Source organism: Lithobates pipiens, unplaced genomic scaffold (assembly GCF_037356315.1).
Source record: "Lithobates pipiens isolate NorthernLeopardFrog02 unplaced genomic scaffold, aLitPip1_a1.2 Scaffold_16, whole genome shotgun sequence".
Lineage (NCBI taxonomy): Eukaryota > Metazoa > Chordata > Amphibia > Anura > Ranidae > Lithobates > Lithobates pipiens.
Window position 1 is genome coordinate 111481121 of NW_027507748.1, and position 19366 is coordinate 111500486.

The window sequence follows — 19366 nt, forward strand, 5'->3', positions numbered from 1 at the left end:
ATGGGTGGAGTCATGACATCACCAGACTCCATGCCCACCTCTACACTCCCCTTGGCCAGGCAGCATCGGGGGACAAACCTAGCACCTGTAGAGTGAAGGAGAGAAAGCGCATAGCAGAAGGAGCGCGCTTACAGCCCCCTCATATACACTCCTTCCTGCGCATGTCATACACTCTATGCCGTAGATGCACTCTGCTCTCATGCTTGTGCATGAGATAAGGAAAGCAGATGTCAGTAACAGCAGTGGGGGAAATTGCGGCACAGAGTTCTCTATGTGTTGTTTTTTATCTCAGTAAAAAAAGGCAAGAGGATTGCTCAGAGCTGGATTAACTCTTCGTGGCAAGACTGGGCACAGATGACTTGACATCCTCTACTCTACCAGGTAGAAGTCTTCATTTAAAAAAAAAAAAAAATAATTGGGTTTACATCCACTTTAAGCTGGCCATACACATGAAAATCTGACTGAGCAGTTGAACTTTTGTCAGAAAATCCGATCGTGTGTGGGCTCTATCGGCAGTGTTGGCAGCTCTGCACATGATTAGGTTTCAATGAGTTTCTATGCTGAGCATTTCCTCCCATCACATCTGAGCAGCCCATGTGATACAGAGTCACACATGTAGGCATATACACAATGGTAAATTACATCCCAATCTCACCCTCCCTCCTCCTCAATGCCCACTAACCAGCTAAACACAATGGGGGTGGGATGTTATATATAAATTGATGGAGGCTTCCCCTCCCTGTTATTCTAATACACAGACTAGAGGGGCGTGACACAGCTTTTGACTGGCAGAAATCTGCCCACACCATGCTATTGCCAAAAAAAACAACAATATGATTTTTAAATAATATATTTGTATGACAAATTTAAGAGGAAGTAAAGCCTCTGGAAAAAAAAATACACCCTGGAAGACAAAGGCATAATGAGCTAGTATGCATAGCATACTAGCTCATTATGAATTACTTACCTGAGATCGAAGCCCCTGCATCAGCCCTCGTTCACCTCCTCCGATGCTGCCATCCATCCCGGAGTGACTTCCACATATCGTGGCTTCGACGCTGTGACTGACCGGAGCCGCAATGACATCACTCCCGCGCATGTGCACTGGTGCCTCCACTAACGGCATGATCGCCGTTAGAAACAGCACGCTTAGTGCACCTGCGCCCGATGTCTATGGCACATGCGCTGTAGACATCAGTGCCGCTATTTCTGCAAATATCTCCTAAACCTTTTAGGTTTGGTAGATATTTCTTGCACCTACAGGTAAGCCTTAATCTAGGCTTACCTGTAGGTTAACCACTTAAGCCCCGGACCAAATTGCAGCCAAAGGACTAGGCCCCTTTTTGCGATTCGACACTTCGTCGCTTTAACTGATAATTGCTTGGTCGTGCATCGTGGCTCCCAAACAAAATTGGCATCCTTTTTTTCCCACAAAATAGAGCTTTCTTTTGGTGGTATTTGATCACCTCTGCGGTTTTTATTTTTTGTGCTATAAACAAAAATAGAGCAAACATTTTGCTATAATAAATATCCCCCAAAAATATATAAAAAAACTTTTTTTTTCCTCAGTTTAGGCTGATACCTATTCTACATATTTTTGGTAAAAAAAAAATCGCAATTAGCAATTATGGATTGGTTTGCGCAAAAGTTATAGCGTTTATAAAATAGGGGATAGTTTTATAGCATTTTTATAAAAAAAATTTTTTTACTAGTAATGTCGGCGATCAGCGATTTTTATTGTGACTGCGACATTATGGCAGACACATCGGACATTTTTGACACATTTTTGGGACCATTGTCATTTATACAGCAATCAGTGCTATTTAAATGCACCGATTCCTGTGTAAATGACACTGGCAGTGAAGGAGTTAATCACTAGGGGCGGGGAGGGGTTAAGTGTGTGTGTGTTTTTGTTTTTTTTTGAACTGTAGGGGGGCGTGGCTTGCAGGGAACAGACAATCAGTGACAGGCTCAGTAGGAAGCAAGGGTAGAGATTTGTTTGCACAGACCTCTCCTTGTTCTTCAGCGCTGTGACCCGATCGCGGGACACCAGCAGAGATTGGCTCCCGTGGCCACAGTCACGGAGCTCAGGACCAGGTCGGGAGCGCACCGTCAACATTTTTAACAAAATGTTAAATAAACAGTGGGTCTGGTATGGATTTTGAGGGGAGCCCCACAGCAAAATTATTTTAAAATGTTGCGGTCCACCCCCACAATCCATACCAGACCCTTATCCGTGTATGCAGCCCGGCAGGCCAGGAAAGGGGGGGGCGAGTGACTGCCTCCCCCCTAAACCATATCAGGCCACATGCCCTCAACATAGGGGTGCCCCCCCCACCTTGTCCTCATGTTGATGAGGACAATGGCCTCTTTCCCACAACTCTTGCCTAGTGGTTGCGGTGGTGTGTGGGGTGACTTATCAGAATCTGGAAGCCCCATTACCAAGGGGCTCCCAGATCCTTGCCCCCCCCCCCGGTGTGAATGAGTATGGGGTACATAGTACCTCTACTCATTCACAAAAAAAAGCAAAGTAAAAAGAGGGACATGTTTTTGATTAGTCTTTTATTCAAAACCCCCAAAAGGTAAATGTTCCCCCGAAGTAGATCCAATGTCAATCAAGATGACCCGCAACCCGCAGGAAAAAAACAAAAAAATTAAACACTGAGCCCGCCCCCATGTTTACCTGTCATTCAACGAGTTTCTCTCAATGGGACGGTCGTGTTTGGCAGGCCGGTTGGCGTTCATCATGATTTATGCTGGATTTACATGGGGGATATGTTTTTATTTATTTATTTTTAATAAAGGACTTCTCAAAAACTGTGTTTGTGTTCTCATCTGCTTTTCCATTTTTTTTAGTACTATGTACCCCATACTCATTTATATGGGGGTTGCCAGAATCTGGGTTCCCCCTTGTTAATGTCACCCCCACACTTTAACAACCACTGAGCCAGGTTTGTGGGGAAGAGGTGGGGACAAGGTGCTTTGGGGGGAGCCCCCTCCCCCAAAGCACCCCTCCATTTTTAAGGCATGTGACCTGGTATGGTTCAGGAAGTGGGGAGTGCTCACTCACCCCTCCCACTTTTATGGCCTGCTGGGCTGCATGCTCAAGGGTCTGGTATGGATTTTGGGGGGACTCCATGCCATTTTGGCGTGGGGTTTCCCTCAAAATCCATACCAGAGCCAAAAGGCCTGGTATGAATTGGGGGGACCCCACGCCATTTTTTTTTTTAACCGACACTTCTTTTGTTTAATTCTTCTGTCGGCAGGGAATCCCACTGACAGCAGATGAGTCTTGATTGTTAAGGATGCGGCTTCTACCCGCTTCTGAACAACCACAGCTATTCACAATGAATTTGGATCTGTCCAAAGTTATACCGGGTAAATTAGAAAACGGTTCGAATCCACCCGGTATAAAGAATATACAAAACAAAACAAATCCTGAAAACGAACTGGACCAACACAACAAAAATGAATAAACAAAATTATCAACCTAACGAATGAATCTGAAACTAAGCAAAATTTTCTGGTGTGCACATGCCTAGTACAGAATACCCAATCAGGTTCAGGGAAATGTAAAAAAAAACAAAAAACAGCATTTTTCTTTCGCATGATTGGATGATGGAAATCAGCAGAGCTTTGACACTTTAACTAAGCTCCGGGGGAAAATGAATGTGACTGCATTTCCAAAGTGTACAATCTATTTGTCTTTATTAAATCAGCCCAACTGCCTAGTGAACTGTGAATTAATCCAATACTTACTCATTTACATGCATACTGCTTTTACTGCAAACCGTAACAATATATTTGGTTCATTTACCACTAACCAGTCTCATGTTTGTGCTCTTAGTAGCAGTGCAGTAACCATTTGCTTAACCTGGTGTGTCAGTGGGGCTGAGGCTATTCTCAAAGTCGAGGAAGACAGTGGGAGAACAGAGAACCACATCTACCAAGCTGCTCCTGCGGGGGTATCGCTACAAATGTTCAGTCCAGCTACAAAACTTTAGAGTTCAAGTTACAGTGTCATTGTTAGAATATTCATTATTAACAAATATTAACAAATGAATAAATGGATTAGATCTTACAGAATAATTGAGTTTAATTAATATATATATATCTTCTATGTATGGAAAAAGTGAAATTATATAAGACTTTTATATTTGTGAAAATATACATTGTTATAAACTTGATAAGCAGGTCTATGTAGAGTCAATATGTGTTAGTAATTAAGAGTGAGCTGAGCTCTCACCTCCCCCCCATCACAGATGAGAAGGAAGGATTCACATACTTTAAGATGTAAAAGTTCAATGTGTTAAGTGCTTGCCGACCGCCTCACGCCGATATACGTTGGCAGAAAGGCTCATACAGGCAAACTAACGTACCTGTACGTTGCCCTTTAACCACTTGCCGACCAGCGCATGATGATGTACGTCGACAGAATGGCACGGGCAGGCAAATGGGCGTACATGTACGTCCCTTTAAATTTGCCGCCCTGCCGGCGGCGCGCTCCCGCGCTGGTCGGGACCCCCGTGAGTCCGGTCGCGGGACCCGCGGACTCGATTGCCGCGGGCATACCCGCGATCGTCTCACGGAGCGGCCAAATGAAGGAATGCCGTTGTAAACAGCATTTCTCCATTCTGCCTAGCAACTAGTGACGCTGATCTCTGCTCCATGTGATTGGAGCAGAGATCAGTGTTCACTAAATGAAAGCCCAACCCCCCCACAATTAGTAAAACATCCCTAGGAACACTTAACCCCTACACAGCCACCCACTGGTTAACCCCTTCACTGCCAGTGTCATTTACACAGGAATCACTGCATTTATATAGCAGTGATTACTGTATATATGACAATGGTCCAAAAATGTGTCAAAAATGTCTGATGGGTCCCCCACAATGTCGCAGTCACAATAAAAATCGCTGATCGCCGCCATTACTAGTAAAAAAAAAAATAATAAAAAATTATTAATAAAAATGCTATAAAACTATCCCTATTTTGTAAACGCTATAACTTTTGCGCAAACCAATCAATAATCGCTTATTGCGATTTTTTTTTACCAAAAATATGTAGAAGAATACGTATCGGCTTAAACTGAGGGAAAAAAATGTTTTTTTATATATTTTTGGGGGATATTTATTATGACAAAAAGTAAAAAATAATGCGTTTTTTTCAAAATTGTCGCTCTATTTTTGTTTATAGCGCAAAAAATAAAAACCGCAGGGGTGATCAAATACCACCAAAAGAAAGCTCTATTTGTGGGAAAAAAAGGACGTCAATTTTGTTTGGGAGCCACGTCGCACGACCGCGCAATTGTCAGTTAAAGCGACGCAGTGCCGAATCGCAAAAAGTGGTCTGGTCTTTGACCAGCAAATTGGTCCAGTCTGAAAGTGGTTAAGAGGCAGCCTGCAGCCGCAGAACGCTCTGCAGGTTGGGTCGGGGGTCCCCGGGGATACCCATGATCATTTCACGGGGAGGGAGAACGGGGAGATGCTAATGTAAATAAGCATCTCCCCGTTCTGCCTAGTGACAGTGTCACTGATCGCTGCTTCCTGTGATCGGGAGCAGAGATCAGTGATGTGTCACACATAGCCATGCCCCCCACAGTTAGAATCACTCCCCAGGACATACTTAACCCCTACACTGCCCCCTAGTGGTTAACCCCTTCACTGCCAGTGTCAATCAGTGCATTTGAATGGTCCCAAAAATGTGTCAAAAATGTCCGATGTGTCGGCCATAATTTCACAGTCACGATAAAAAATCGCTGATCGCCGCCATTACTAGTAAAAATAAAAATTATTAATAAAAATGCCATAAAACTATTCCCTATTTTGTAAACGCTATAACTTTTGCGCAAACCAATCAATAAACACTTATTGCAATTTTTTTTTACCAAAAATATGTAGAAGAATACGTATTGGCCTAAACTGAGGAAAAAAAATGTTTTTTTATATATTTTTGGGGGATATTATACCAAAATGTAAAAAATAATGTGTTTTTTTAGAATTGTCGCTCATTTTTTGTTTATAGTGCAAAAAATAAAAACGGCAGGGGTGATCAAATACCACTAAAAGAAAGCTCTATTTGTGGGGAAAAAATTACATCAATTTTGTTTGGGAACCACGTGGTACAACCGCACAATTGTCAGTTAAAGCGATGCAGGGCCGAATCGCAAAAAGTGCTCTGGTCAGGAAGGGAGTAAATTCTTCCGGGGCTGAACTGGTTAAGAGATAAGTCCTTTATATTACAATATTTCTTGATTAGGATATTAATAAGAACATTGCATTTTAAATGAATATAATATATATATACTGATATATACTGTATGTAGTATTTGATTTAGAAGTTAAAGGAAATTTATGTTGTATATGTTAAAATAGGATACACACTGTTTTTGCCCACTCTTCAGGAATGTCAAAGTTTAGTGACTGAATAACTCCCACCCTTGTGTGAGGTGGAAGGGAAACTGTTTCATTAAAAAACAGCGGTTTTCTGTGGAACTATAAGACAAAACAAACCTTTTTAGGAAGGAGGGGGGCAGATTTTATGAGAAGGTGGGGGCTGAATTTAGGAGTAAAAGGAGTCAAACAGAGAGATTTGGGGCAGACACTCACATATCATGAGGATTCTGCTGTTCACTCTCTCCACGAGACATTGAATACAGCTTCACATCTACATACACACACACACACATCTGATTCAATCTTCATATTAAGACTATAATACATTATTAATGAAATTCAATACTTTGATATTGTTCTTGTAATATTTTGCTATTTTTATTATTAAATACATTTTTGAGTTTTTACACAAGAACTGAAAGGACTTTCTTGGAACTTTTCTCATCAATACGAATTATTGAATATCGATATATTTATATTATTTTATTCTAAACAAGAATCTTACAGTCATATGTCAGAAATACTACTGATCCGTGGCGGCCTGTGCATTAAGGGCATACGGGCGCCGCCCCCTCTCTATTACCAATAGATAGATTCATGCATTGCATGAATCTATCTATGGCCGCCACTGCCACTCCCTATTTAGGCACCTGGCCCCTTTTCAGGCTCAGGACGCCTGAATTACAGTGGCGGGGGGCGTTTTTGAAGCACCTGATTATAGCCATAGGTTCTAATAGGTGAAAAAAAAGGTGACCTGTGAGCGCCATGCTATTGACTATTCGCTTTCCTAACCACCTCTCCGCCAATCAGGTACTCGGGTCTGTTTCCGGTCACCTGATTGGCTGAAACAACAGGCGCCACTATTGGACACCTATCAGGAGGAGAGGACGGGAGATGAGGATGGCAGGAGACGCATGGAGGACCCTGCTCGCCACTGGCCGGCACTTACCCTTTCTTGGTGGGGAAGCGGGTGACGGCGACGGGGGTCACACTGGGGGCATTCAAGGGCACACTGGCAGCATTTAATGGGCACACTGGCAGCATTTGATGGGCACACTGGCAGCATATGACGGGGACACTGGCAGTGTTTGATGGGCACAGTGGCAACGTTTGATGGGCACACTGGCAGCATTTGGCATAGTGGCTGCGTTTGATGAGCACAGTGGCATTGTTTGATGTTACAGTGGCTGCAATTGATGGCATTCCTTACCTCTGTAATAGGTGTCTGTGTATGCTGCGTTGACAAATGCTTTCAGATTGTCTGTTTTTTCTGCAATTTCTAGCAAGAGTGGAATTGTTTCGTTTTTCCCCTGACTCAGATTCAGCATGGCTTTTAGTAGACAAGTTTTCCCTGTTTCTGGTTCTGTTGAATAAAAATGATAAAAAAAACTCAATTCAGATTTTATTACACATGAAAAATATATATATTAGTGTGCTACCTTTAAACTCTTTATTGGTGAGATGTTTCTGAGTACGGAGTAAATAAACCAGAAGATCATCTAATTCTTCACAGTCCCCATAGGCCACAGCATCAAAAATCCTGTTCCGATCGTACAGCTTAAATGTTCTATCCTTACAGCTGGTTGTAGATTCCAAGGAGGAACTTTGCCTTTGCAATGAAGAAAATAGAGTGTTAATAATTCAATTAATGAAAACTTGATGTAGGTAGGAGGAGCAATGCATCCGGAAAGTATTCACACCACTTTGCATTTTCCACATTTTGTTAAGTTACAATGTATGTCACTCCTTTGTTACCTTGGCTGTGTGCTTAGGGTTGTTGTCCTGTTGGAAGATGAACCTTCTCCCCAGTCAGAGGTCCAGAGCACTCTGGAGCAGGTTTTTATCAAAGATGTCTTTATATTGCTGCATTCATCTTTCCCTTGAACCTGACTAGTCTCCCAGTTCCTGTCAATTAAAAACATCCCCACAGCATGATGCTTCCACCACCATGCTTCACTGTAGGGATGGTATTGGCCAGGTGATGAGCATGATGCTTGCCATTCAGGCCAAAGACAGGGCCATCTTTAATATGGATTGGACCCTGGGCAAACATTTTCCTGGGACCTCCCAAGTTCACTTATCAACTTATCAACTTGCGGGCAATGCGGGCTTAAGGGCCCCACAACAATCACTGGGCCTGGGGCAGCTGCCCTTTTGCCCTGCGTTAAAGATGGCCCTGGCCAAAGAGTTCTATTTTTATTTGGTCAGACCAGAGAATTTTGTTTTTCATGGTCTGAGAGTGGCAAACTCCAGGCATCCGGAAAGTATTCACACCACTTTGCATTTTCCACATTTTGTTAAGTTACAATGTATGTCACTCCTTTGTTACCTTGGCTGTGTGCTTAGGGTTGTTGTCCTGTTGGAAGATGAACCTTCTCCCCAGTCGGAGGTCCAGAGCACTCTGGAGCAGGTTTTTATCAAAGATGTCTTTATATTGCTGCATTCATCTTTCCCTTGATCCTGACTAGTCTCCCAGTTCCTGTCAATTAAAAACATCCCCACAGCATGATGCTTCCACCACCATGCTTCACTGTAGGGATGGTATTGGCCAGGTGATGAGCATGATGCTTGCCATTCAGGCCAAAGACAGGGCCATCTTTAATATGGATTGGACCCTGGGCAAACATTTTCCTGGGACCTCCCAAGTTCACTTATCAACTTATCAACTTGCGGGCAATGCGGGCTTAAGGGCCCCACAACAATCACTGGGCCTGGGGCAGCTGCCCTTTTGCCCTGCGTTAAAGATGGCCCTGGCCAAAGAGTTCTATTTTTATTTGGTCAGACCAGAGAATTTTGTTTTTCATGGTCTGAGAGTGGCAAACTCCAGGCAGGCTGTCATGTGCCTTTTACTAAGGAGTGGCTTCCATCTGGCCACTCTACCATATAGGCTTGATTGGTGGAGTGCTACAGAGATAGTTTTTCTTCTGGAAGTTTCCCCTCTCTCCAGAGAGAAATGCTAGAGCTCTGTCAGAGTGACCATTGGGTTCTTGGTCACCTCCCTGACTAAGGCCCTTCTCTCGCCATCGCTCAGTTTGGCCAGGTGGCACGACTCTAGGAAGAGTCCTGGTGGTTGAAAACTTCTTCCATTTACACATAATGGAGGCCACTGTGCTCATTGGGATCTTCAATGGAGCAGACATTTTTCTGTACCCTTCCCCAGATCTGTGCCTTGATACAATCCTGTCTCGGAGGTCTACAGACAATTCCTTGGATTTCATGGCTTGGCCTGTGCTCTGACATGCATTGTTAACTGTGGGACTTTATATAGACAGGTGTTTACCTTTCCAAAACATGTCTAATCAACTGAATATACCACAGGTGGATGCCAAGAAAGTTGTAGAAACATCTAACGGATGATAAGTTGGAACAATATGCACCTGAGCTAAATTTTGAGTGTCATGGGAAAGGCTTACTTATGCACATGTGATTTTTTTTTTTAATTTTTAATAAATTTGCAAAGATTTCAAACAAACTTCTTTCATGTTGTCATTATGGGGTATTGTTTGTAGAATTTTGAGGAAAATAATGCATTTAATCCATTTTGGAATAAGGTTGTAACATAAGAAAATGTGGAAAAAGTGAAGCGCTGTGAATACTTTCCGGATGCACTGTAGAGGCATGCCTAGAAAGCTTTTTTATACCAATCCTATGTCTGAAGAAATCTGCATACAACTTTGTCATGCACAAGCATGGGAATTTTAAAGTCTAGGTTTTTCCTAGATATCTCTTGGGACAACAGGGGAAAGGAAAATGTAGAATTTAACATCTGCAAACTTGCTTGATTTTCCTAATTTTATCTATGTATGTAAGTATTCTTGTGTCCATATTTCATGTGTGCATGCTTTTGTGTTCAGAACCAATCCAATGTTGCTTCTGTCTTTATGGAACAATAAGCAGTTGGCCGCCAAAATTCAACTTGGCCCATACTTTTCTTCTTCAAATATTTTATTAAGAAAGAACAGGTACAAGGAATACTGTCATAGGATAAATTTGACAAAAAGATATAAGGATGCACAATGTCGCATCACAACAGAGGTGCAAGTAGGTAGCATTAAAGCAAACAGTATACAATAGAACCACAACATTAGTAAGGACAATCACTGATACCCAAAAGAGTGACACAGATACAAGCCCTAAGGGCGCCAGACCTGATTATTTTCATTATATGACCAGAGCCATTAGGTCCTTGAGTTGTATGATGGTGTTGAAGAGGGACAATTATAAGGTTGCATCTATGGGGGCAGGCAACCAAAAATCAGGGAAACCTGTAGGTGAGAAGAGCGAGGAAAGGGAAAAAGGCAAAAGCCACAGGAAACAGGAAGGAAGGAGAAAAAGCTAGGAAAAAAGTGAAGGTAGAATTAGGAATTAGGAATAGAGAGTAGAGAGTAGAGAGGAATGAGAGAGCCCTGGGGGGAGGAGTAAACAAGAAGGCCCAGTGGGAAGCTCCTACGACACACGCCCATTTGAGTGAATTGTGTGAATGCAAATGGTGAGTGTTCCTTGGCTTTGTGTCTTTCTGCAGTGTGGTCAGACTCTCATTGAGATCATTGCAGTAATTGTTTGTTTTTTGTCTATAAATTCAGCATATACTTTATATTATATGCTTTTTTCTGTTTGGCATTACCTCTATATGCAAATATATCTATGCAGAAAATGTTTATTCTAATAATGTTGTTGTTTGTATGTCTATAATTATGACAGTACATACATGCTTAACATCTCCTGAAGAAGTAGAAAAGTGAAACATGTCGAGCAACAAACATTGTGAACAGCAAAAATATCTGTATATGCGTGTGTTATATATGTAAAAGTTCTTTTTTATAAATTAAATATTTGGAGGCAATTGTATGCCCCAATTTTTAACAATTTAATACAATTGAATTAAATAAAAAATCTATTTTTATAAAATTCATGTGGCATGGCACCATTAAAATACCTTTTTTTGCCATCTTCAAAACAATCTATACAAAAATGTTTTACCTTTAATTTCTATTTTAATCTGAATGGGTTGTTTTACAAGGTGATCTTTACAATCACTTTAAGTGTATGGTAAATTAACTTTTCTTATTTGCTGACTTTTGGTCTATTGTATGTGCAAGTGTGGAAATACCTGCTGATCCTATCTCTGAATTCCTTAATATTGTCTCTGCCGCACAGAATCACAAGCCCTGTTACCAACCTTGCCCAGCTAACCTCTGTGAACTAAAGAACACCTTGTAGGTGGAAGTAAGGCACCCAAGAGAGAAGAAATGTCAGATGGAGGTCCAAGATTTCAAAGGAGTGTATTGTTAAAAACATTCCAAACACACTGTAACAGAGTCTATGTAGAGGTTCCAACTGAGCAGAAACACTCACAGATAATAATGCAGTACTTGCAGAGAGCGATACTCGAGGACCGACAGCACCTAGCAGAGGAGGCTACTGATAGGCAGTATGCAACAAGACACTGAAGTGGAGAAGCTCCACACAGCAACAATAACGAACAGTCCCTATACTGTCTCTCCTCCTCTGGAACCTTTCATTACTCTAGGCACACTCTCCCTAACCAGAGGGCTCCTGTCCCTTACCTAATCACATGCAAAATGAGCACCAATTGCAGTGAACCAGTGCATAAGCACCGCCCTCACTAAAGATGGCCATGGAGGTCATCCAGGGCAGCAGCGCCCAATCGGACAGCTGCTCACCTGATGACACGTATGGGAGCCTCAGAGGAACGAGAGTTCCTCCTGTCCTCCACTCTCCCTGCATGTTGGTTGTGGACAGCGCCACATGTGTAGGGAGGTCAGCTCACACCTACCCACAACCTACCCTATATTATGGAAATGAGCAGAGGGTGATGTGTAGTCCTAATTCACTTCTTGTTCTGGGGAGTACAGTGAGTAAAATGTGTTACCCTATGACAAGTAATCACATACCATATAAGGATTAGTAAGCTACAATATATTACCTTTGTGCTTCCAGATTTAGATACACTTTACTAATGCTCTGAAGCAAATAACCTACCTGGTTAACTGGTTACCATGTTTTCCTTTATCGAGGTTTACATGGAATTTAATTGCTGGAGACATAGTTTTGCTTTCTATTTGATAGACAGAGTCCATGGGGGCCATTTCACGTTCACTGTCTGCTTTGCAAAAGCGGCGACCCTTTGGTTTTGGTGAGCTGAAAATGGTATACTTGGTATGCTTTAGTTTTGTGTGTTGACTGTTTTCATGGATGGAATGACTGTTGTCTTCACTGTGTGAGTCATCAGCAGAAGCATTCGTGTCCTCTGTGTGGTCTGTTTCCTCAAGATCCGAGGAGCTCCCCATCTTTCTCATTTTTGCTAGCCTGTAGAAATAAAAAAAATGCAAGCATGGTTACAGTAGTGTACCTAGAATATTTGGTACCTGAGACGATCATTTTTTTAACACCCTCCTTGTCTGCGCCCCCCCCTCCCCCCCCCCAAACAACTGAAGCAATAAAGGCACATGCAGTGCCAAATTGTGGGTACACGCAAATTGTGCCAAAAGTGGGAGGAGCATAAAGTAAAGAGCCTCAATTAAACAAAATTTGAGCCCACTCACAGTACACAGAGCACACATAAATCACTTTTCTTGTACCCACACATAATGTTTTAATCACTGTGCCACATGTAAGGGTCTAACAGACACGTTCATACCTCAGCAAACTAATAAAAAAAAAAATACATAATAATCAACACGATATTTCCCTAACTCTTTGAAGGCTGATGGCATTCCAAATGGTTACCTCCTTCTGCTCTAAACTATGAATATAATTTCATACACATAGTATAACTTTCACAAATGCATTGTTTAAAGCGGTATTAAACCTGAAAGCAAACATTTATTTGATTGCAGCTTATCAATACTTAGATGTGCCAATTGCGTTCATTTTTATTTATTTTTTCATTTCAATATGCTTATTGGTTTTGGTTTTGTCATAAAGAGAGGAGAAGCAAGTAGTATAAGGTTAACAATTTCCATATACCATATGGGGAAGATAAACAATCAATAAACAAAAGAGAATTCAGGCCCAACCATGTCACGTCATTACTCATGCATAGATGGCAAGAATTCCAAAGGTAAGTAATTTTTGTTTTCCGTACAAAGAAACTAATGGAGAATTAGAAAATGTGATGTTAAGATTCTTAAAAAAAATGAAAGCAGTAAAAGAAAAGGAAGAAAAAGAGTGAGAAGCAAAGAGGTAAGTGAGGGACCCAATAGACACAGGCAAGGGAAAATGGCAGGGAGGGAGGCATGACGCAGTTACCACCCAAGAGTATCAGACTGTGAGCGAAAATTAAACCATATTATTTGGATGGTGGTGTGTGATCTATTTATCCCAAATTTTGAGAAACGTGTAGTGGCTATTGTTAACCTCTTCAAGCCTAATGGTAAAACAAGTCTTAATGCCTGAGCACAATTTAGTGATTTTGACATGTGTTAGTAAAACCGTACATATCATCACAACTACTTTGTGCATCCAGGTTGATTATACCCTGTTTTTTTTTTTTTTTCAGGACAAATCAGACTTTCATTTGTTAGTAAATGGTTATGGAGATCTCCTGATTTTTTTTTTATTATCAACTGAAACTTGGCCCAAAATAGTAAAAAACAAAACAAAAACATTTTAGCTGTATTCTTATTACTGACATCGCAGAGATACCACATATGTGTATGCCAGTTGTTGTTTGTACCCGTAGTACAGCCAGTAAGTTATAGTGTGCATTTTGATTTTTTTTTGTCCTACCTAAAATACACTGACACTGAAGCTAATTAAAAAAAAAAATCCTGGCCAAAATATACTGATCCTGACCTTTGACCATTACTTGACCCAAACACTACCTCAGACACTGACCTAGATCAAACCTTTATAAAGGTATTTTTATGCATTTATTTTTTACGCACACTTTTTTTTTTCTCTCTGCATGGAAAGGGGGCCCAGGGCCATTAATGAGACCCCGGTCTCTGTGCTGGGAGTGTGCCCTATAGGGAGATACCTATATATGTGGCCCCACGGATAAAAAGCCCAGTGCAGTGGGGCTGCATATATGTGTTACGTCAGCAGGAAGGGGTTAAGAGTACTACTTAATTGTTTATGGACAAAAAAAATGGACTCAGGATTTAACTTTAGAAAAATATGTAAACTGTTTCTTTCATGCCTTGGCTATCATCAGCTTGGAAGACAGGAGGACAACATGAGCTAGCTTAAATAGTTTTTGTTGTAATGTTTGCAGTTTTAAAGTGTAACAACACCATCTATGGATCTTTAGGGAGTTGGACTTGAAATAATGTTTGTAAAAGAGTAAATACTTTGGTCCAAGAATGACCAAGCACTGGACAGAAGCAAAGCACCAGGTTTGAAGAACATCATCTGTAGTCTGGCATTCTCTAAAGCAAAGCCCTGAAAATCGGGTGGGCGAGTTTGAAAGGTACCAGATACCACCTACTCAACACTTTATACCCAGACCCAAGGGTGATAATAATGATAGTAAGAGAAAGTGGCAGTCCATACATCTTGCCACTCTTTCTCAGATTTTTTGGCACTTAAGTCCTCTTCCTATTTTAATAAGAGTTGTGTTTAGAGGCCGAGGTCAGTTGGATGGGACAAGAGTAAACGATAGAGATTTGGTTAAGCATCAAAGAATTATAGTAACAAACATGTTTGGCGGCGGTCAAATTAGTGGAGAGATGTTTATCCCGTATGAGCAATACAGTCCAATGTCTAAGTTGGATATACCAAAATAGATCTGAGGAAGGGCCCTAAATTTGTCCCTAATATCTATCCCATAGACGTGCGCACAGGGTGTGCTGGATGTGCCTGGGCACACCCTAATCACTGCACATTAGCATTATTGCTCTGTGTGGCATTGGGAAATCAATGTGCCAGGGCCATATATATGTAGATACATGCATGTGTGTTTGAGCTTTGGGGTGCACACTCTAATGCAATAGGCTGCACACACACATGATCTATCCATCGGTAAATGGAGCCCTTCTCTACAAGAAAAGTCAGTAGGGGATTCAGTACCTGGCAGAAAGACAGGATCAAAAGTAAATTACTAGAATATATTAAGAGAATCCCACATTTAAAAAATTACATTTAATTGGGGGACTAATCATGGATGGTTGGAGATTATAGAGAGAGGTCCAGAGCAGGGATTTCAAATTTACAGGAGCAACACAGGTAAATATATGATTGGGGACACCCCCCCACATGTATCACAATTTGAATGTGGAAATTAAAAGCTAGAGGAGAGTCTGCCATATTGAACTTCAATATTCTACTTGTATTTGAACAGTGATGTACATTTTACTTTATGGGAATAAAGGTTGTAAAAATAATTTTAAATTGTCTGTCCTTATGCAACCTAAAAAAGTCTACAGTGTCCTAATTTGGGGATTTTTCTATTTGATTAGGATGTGGAGCTGTTAAATTCGGATCTTTCTACACATTATTATTTTCTGGAATCCAGATACTTGCTTAGGTAATATACGTTCACAAATAACATCTTGTTCACGTAATTTGTCTTTCCTTACTCAGACTACCTTGAAACATAATTTTCTGCAAATGCCTGTAATCAAATATTGTCAATAAAGATTTTGCTTGTCTTTCGGCAATCTATGAAGACATTACTGAATTCTAGGAAAGTTGTCCAGCCACTTTAATATTCAGGAAATGTATAATCATATTATCTAGATACAATACTTTCCATATATGCCTGAAACCAAATGCTGAAAATATAGATTTTGCTGGTCTTTCAGGTAGGATTATGAAATCCATGTAAAGCATTACTGGACTGCTGAAAAGCTGCACAACCATTTTAATATTCACTAAATGATAATAATAGCATGCATTACAAAAGCATAATAAATGAGTTCCGTGCATATGTAATATCAGCTTTAAATAAGTACTTTGAAGCTTTCTTCATACATTACTCTAAGCTTCTAGCTATTTCTTTTACATAATTTAGTAGACTATTTTGAGGTTAATATATGCCACAACTCTGATCTAAATAGTAAATTCACACAGAATGGATATGTATGCTTTTCAGAAAATTGGTCTATTTGCAGGTCTTCACTAATTGCAGGGTTGTAAGGAGGCAAGGTCTTTAAAAAGAAATAAAAGTCAACAATAGATTCCAGGCACAGTAGCCCCGATATAAATGCCCCATAGGAATGTGTATTTTTGGGAGCTGCTTTGCAAACATTGGTGCAAACTGGTCAGATTTCCATATCGGCCATTTACGATTTATCATAGCTAGGTAAAGAATATAGTCTGATTATAGACCACAGCTCTAAGCCCCTTTAAGCAGAAATAACCTAGTCCATATTTTATTTAGAAAAATATTATTAAGCTCTGGCTTCCGGTATACATGCACAACTGAGAATTCTAGTCGATATCCTTCTTTACTGCCTATAATGTGACAAACTAAGGTCTTCTGTCTGTGTTTCCACTGTTGCTACACCACGCTTATAATGATAACATTATAATGATGACACTTATAATGATATAATGATAATATCACTTTCCTTCTTGATGTTCTTTATCCAAGATTCCTCTTACCATGAAGCTGAAAATTAGATTGAACCAAAAATATTAGTAAGTATATGGAAGAATCCATTCCCTGTGCTACATTGGGGTTTGTAAAGGGGTTGTCCCATAATAGGAGGCACTTTGCAAATATTATTTTGGAAATAAAACCCTTCTTTTTCTTAAGAAACCTATAGAATGTCTGTCCTCTTAAAATGGTTTATAACTCTTTATGTGGTTACTGCAGGAGAAAATGCTTGCTGATCATGAATTTATGTATTATATGAAATTCCTAGATATAACACAGTAACCATTTACTCTCTGGAATTTCTATGTAGTGGGTTCATCTGAATAAGGGATTTATGAATAATAGATCCCACAGTTATATTCATCGTTCTTAGCCAAATTTTGTTGTATAAAATGACTTTCTGTGTCAAGTGTCAAAATGCCTTCAGACATATGAATCCTCCACATAGTATCTGATACTTCACTAGATAGGAGTGTAACTGCAAATGAGGCATTGCACTAATAAATATGATCATAATATATGATATGTACATGTAACTGTCAACATTTCTTTACTAAACACATATGGGTATTTGTAATAATTTCTGTGTTGAATAACTATTTGATTTCTCAAATGTGTAAAACGATATTATTCCATTCCTATAGCCTTCCCTACCCTCCTTGCATAATAAATTAAGCAAAGTTTATGTTTTATGTGTATTTAGTATTTTAATTTTAGCCCTTTTATACTACTTGTATTACTTAATTTTAGCCCTTTTATACTACTTTTATTAAGTTTTTAAAAAAAATTCTATAAAACAATGTTAAAACAATACTGAATGTTTACCTTAAAGGGATTTCTTTCGATGCTTAGAGATGTTATTGTTCAGGATAATCTTCTCTTGGATCTACATGAAGTTTTTATTTATTTCTGTCCATAGCCAAGTCTCCTAGAAGAGACAGGCTATATTCCCAGTAGTGTGGTTGGTAGATATGGTGAAGTGAGTACACTGCCAGTGTATAGGATGCAGCTACACCCACTCCCACAGAATTGTCATATTCCAAAGAGAGAAGAGCATCATAGAACCAATAATGGGATAACCGAGGAAGAGTCTGTGGAGGATGTCATTCCCTAGAGTTATTAAAGCTTTTATCAGGAGCCCAGCACACACTATGTGCACTCTACATTTAGCAACATATGCCTCCATCCAGCTTTTATCTCTACAGCCAGCAGCAATTTAGATGATGATAACAAGGATATGTACTGTGGACAGCATGGGAACTGTTTCATGTATTACACGCTAATTAGGAGAGAATGGTCTCTAGTCATCAATCAGTTACTATAAAGAACATTTATCACTGTGATAAGATTTTTGGTAGCATAATGAATGTTCACAATTTATTTAGGTGGGAAAATCATGCTGAAATATGTAATCTAAAAAATCCTAACCCAGAAGGTACATTGTAAATTGAAAAGAATAATACCACAAATACGTTTTCTTTTCCTTTGTAGAAATATTGCTTTTGTGATCTCAGAGACATGTTGGGCGTCAGTTAGAAGTGACACATAATAAGGGGGATGATTTGGTCAATGAGATATTGAGGTGTAGAATACTGCCTACCCCAAATGGCATCCTAAATTGTTGGATGGAAGAGGACACCCAATTTATGGAAACTGAATAATGCTGAGCATTATATTCCATGAACCCTTTTCTCAGTGCAGGTTAGATAAAATCTTATAGGTTGCCACAATCCACATCCTATAGTTTCTTTGGCCCATGGACCCTTTTCTTAGTGCATGTTAGATAATGCTGTCTAAAATCTAAATGTGGATGTATAAAAAGTGGGTGAAAATAATGCCCTTGTGTTGCCCATTTTGTGGCCCTGACAGTTGATGGGAGAAATCTCTAGAGAGTCAATACTGTCAGTCCTAAAGGGTCGATTTACTAAAAGTTACTTCTTTCTTTTAGCAGAGCCTCCACTAAAGTTTCCATGTACAGTGGGTGTTTTTTTTTTATAGTGAAGTAGTTGTATATGCAAGACCAAGGCACATCTTCATACTTGCCAACCAACTTAAAACATTATATAATAAACTGCATAAATAACAACAATCAAAAGGGCCAAACATTCTCATAGGTTTTATAGGCAACACAAAGAACCCTCCAAAATTAGAGGGACACATTGATCAATGAATGTGTGGCATAAAAATAATAACAGACAACATAAGATAAATAACAACGCAAAATACTAAGGATGAGCTGAAGTTCAGCCCAAGCTTAGCTGGTCAATGACATTGTGCAAATAAGACCACATGGTCACATTAGGTCAATGATGTAACAAGCCCCTCTGTGCGGCTGCTGGGTGGGGAATGCCTCAGCTGCAGCTGATTGGTTGAGCAACCTGCAATCATGTTACAGCCTCCTGTGGGT

At 40.2% G+C, this 19366-nt stretch overlaps 1 protein-coding gene across 1 annotated transcript in view; it reads right to left on the reverse strand.

Annotated features, from left to right (window-relative positions):
• Positions 1 to 18108, reverse strand: part of TRPV1 (transient receptor potential cation channel subfamily V member 1) — a 72042-nt gene extending 53934 nt beyond the window's left edge. The window contains exons 1-4 of the mRNA XM_077480265.1: positions 17785 to 18108; positions 12399 to 12725; positions 7835 to 8004; positions 7606 to 7758 (exon numbers count right to left, since the gene is read on the reverse strand). Of these exons, the coding sequence (XP_077336391.1) occupies positions 7606 to 7758; positions 7835 to 8004; positions 12399 to 12715 (640 nt within the window). The 5' untranslated portion in view covers positions 12716 to 12725; positions 17785 to 18108. The remainder of the gene's footprint in view (positions 1 to 7605; positions 7759 to 7834; positions 8005 to 12398; positions 12726 to 17784) is intronic.
• Between the last annotated feature and the right edge of the window lie 1258 nt (positions 18109 to 19366).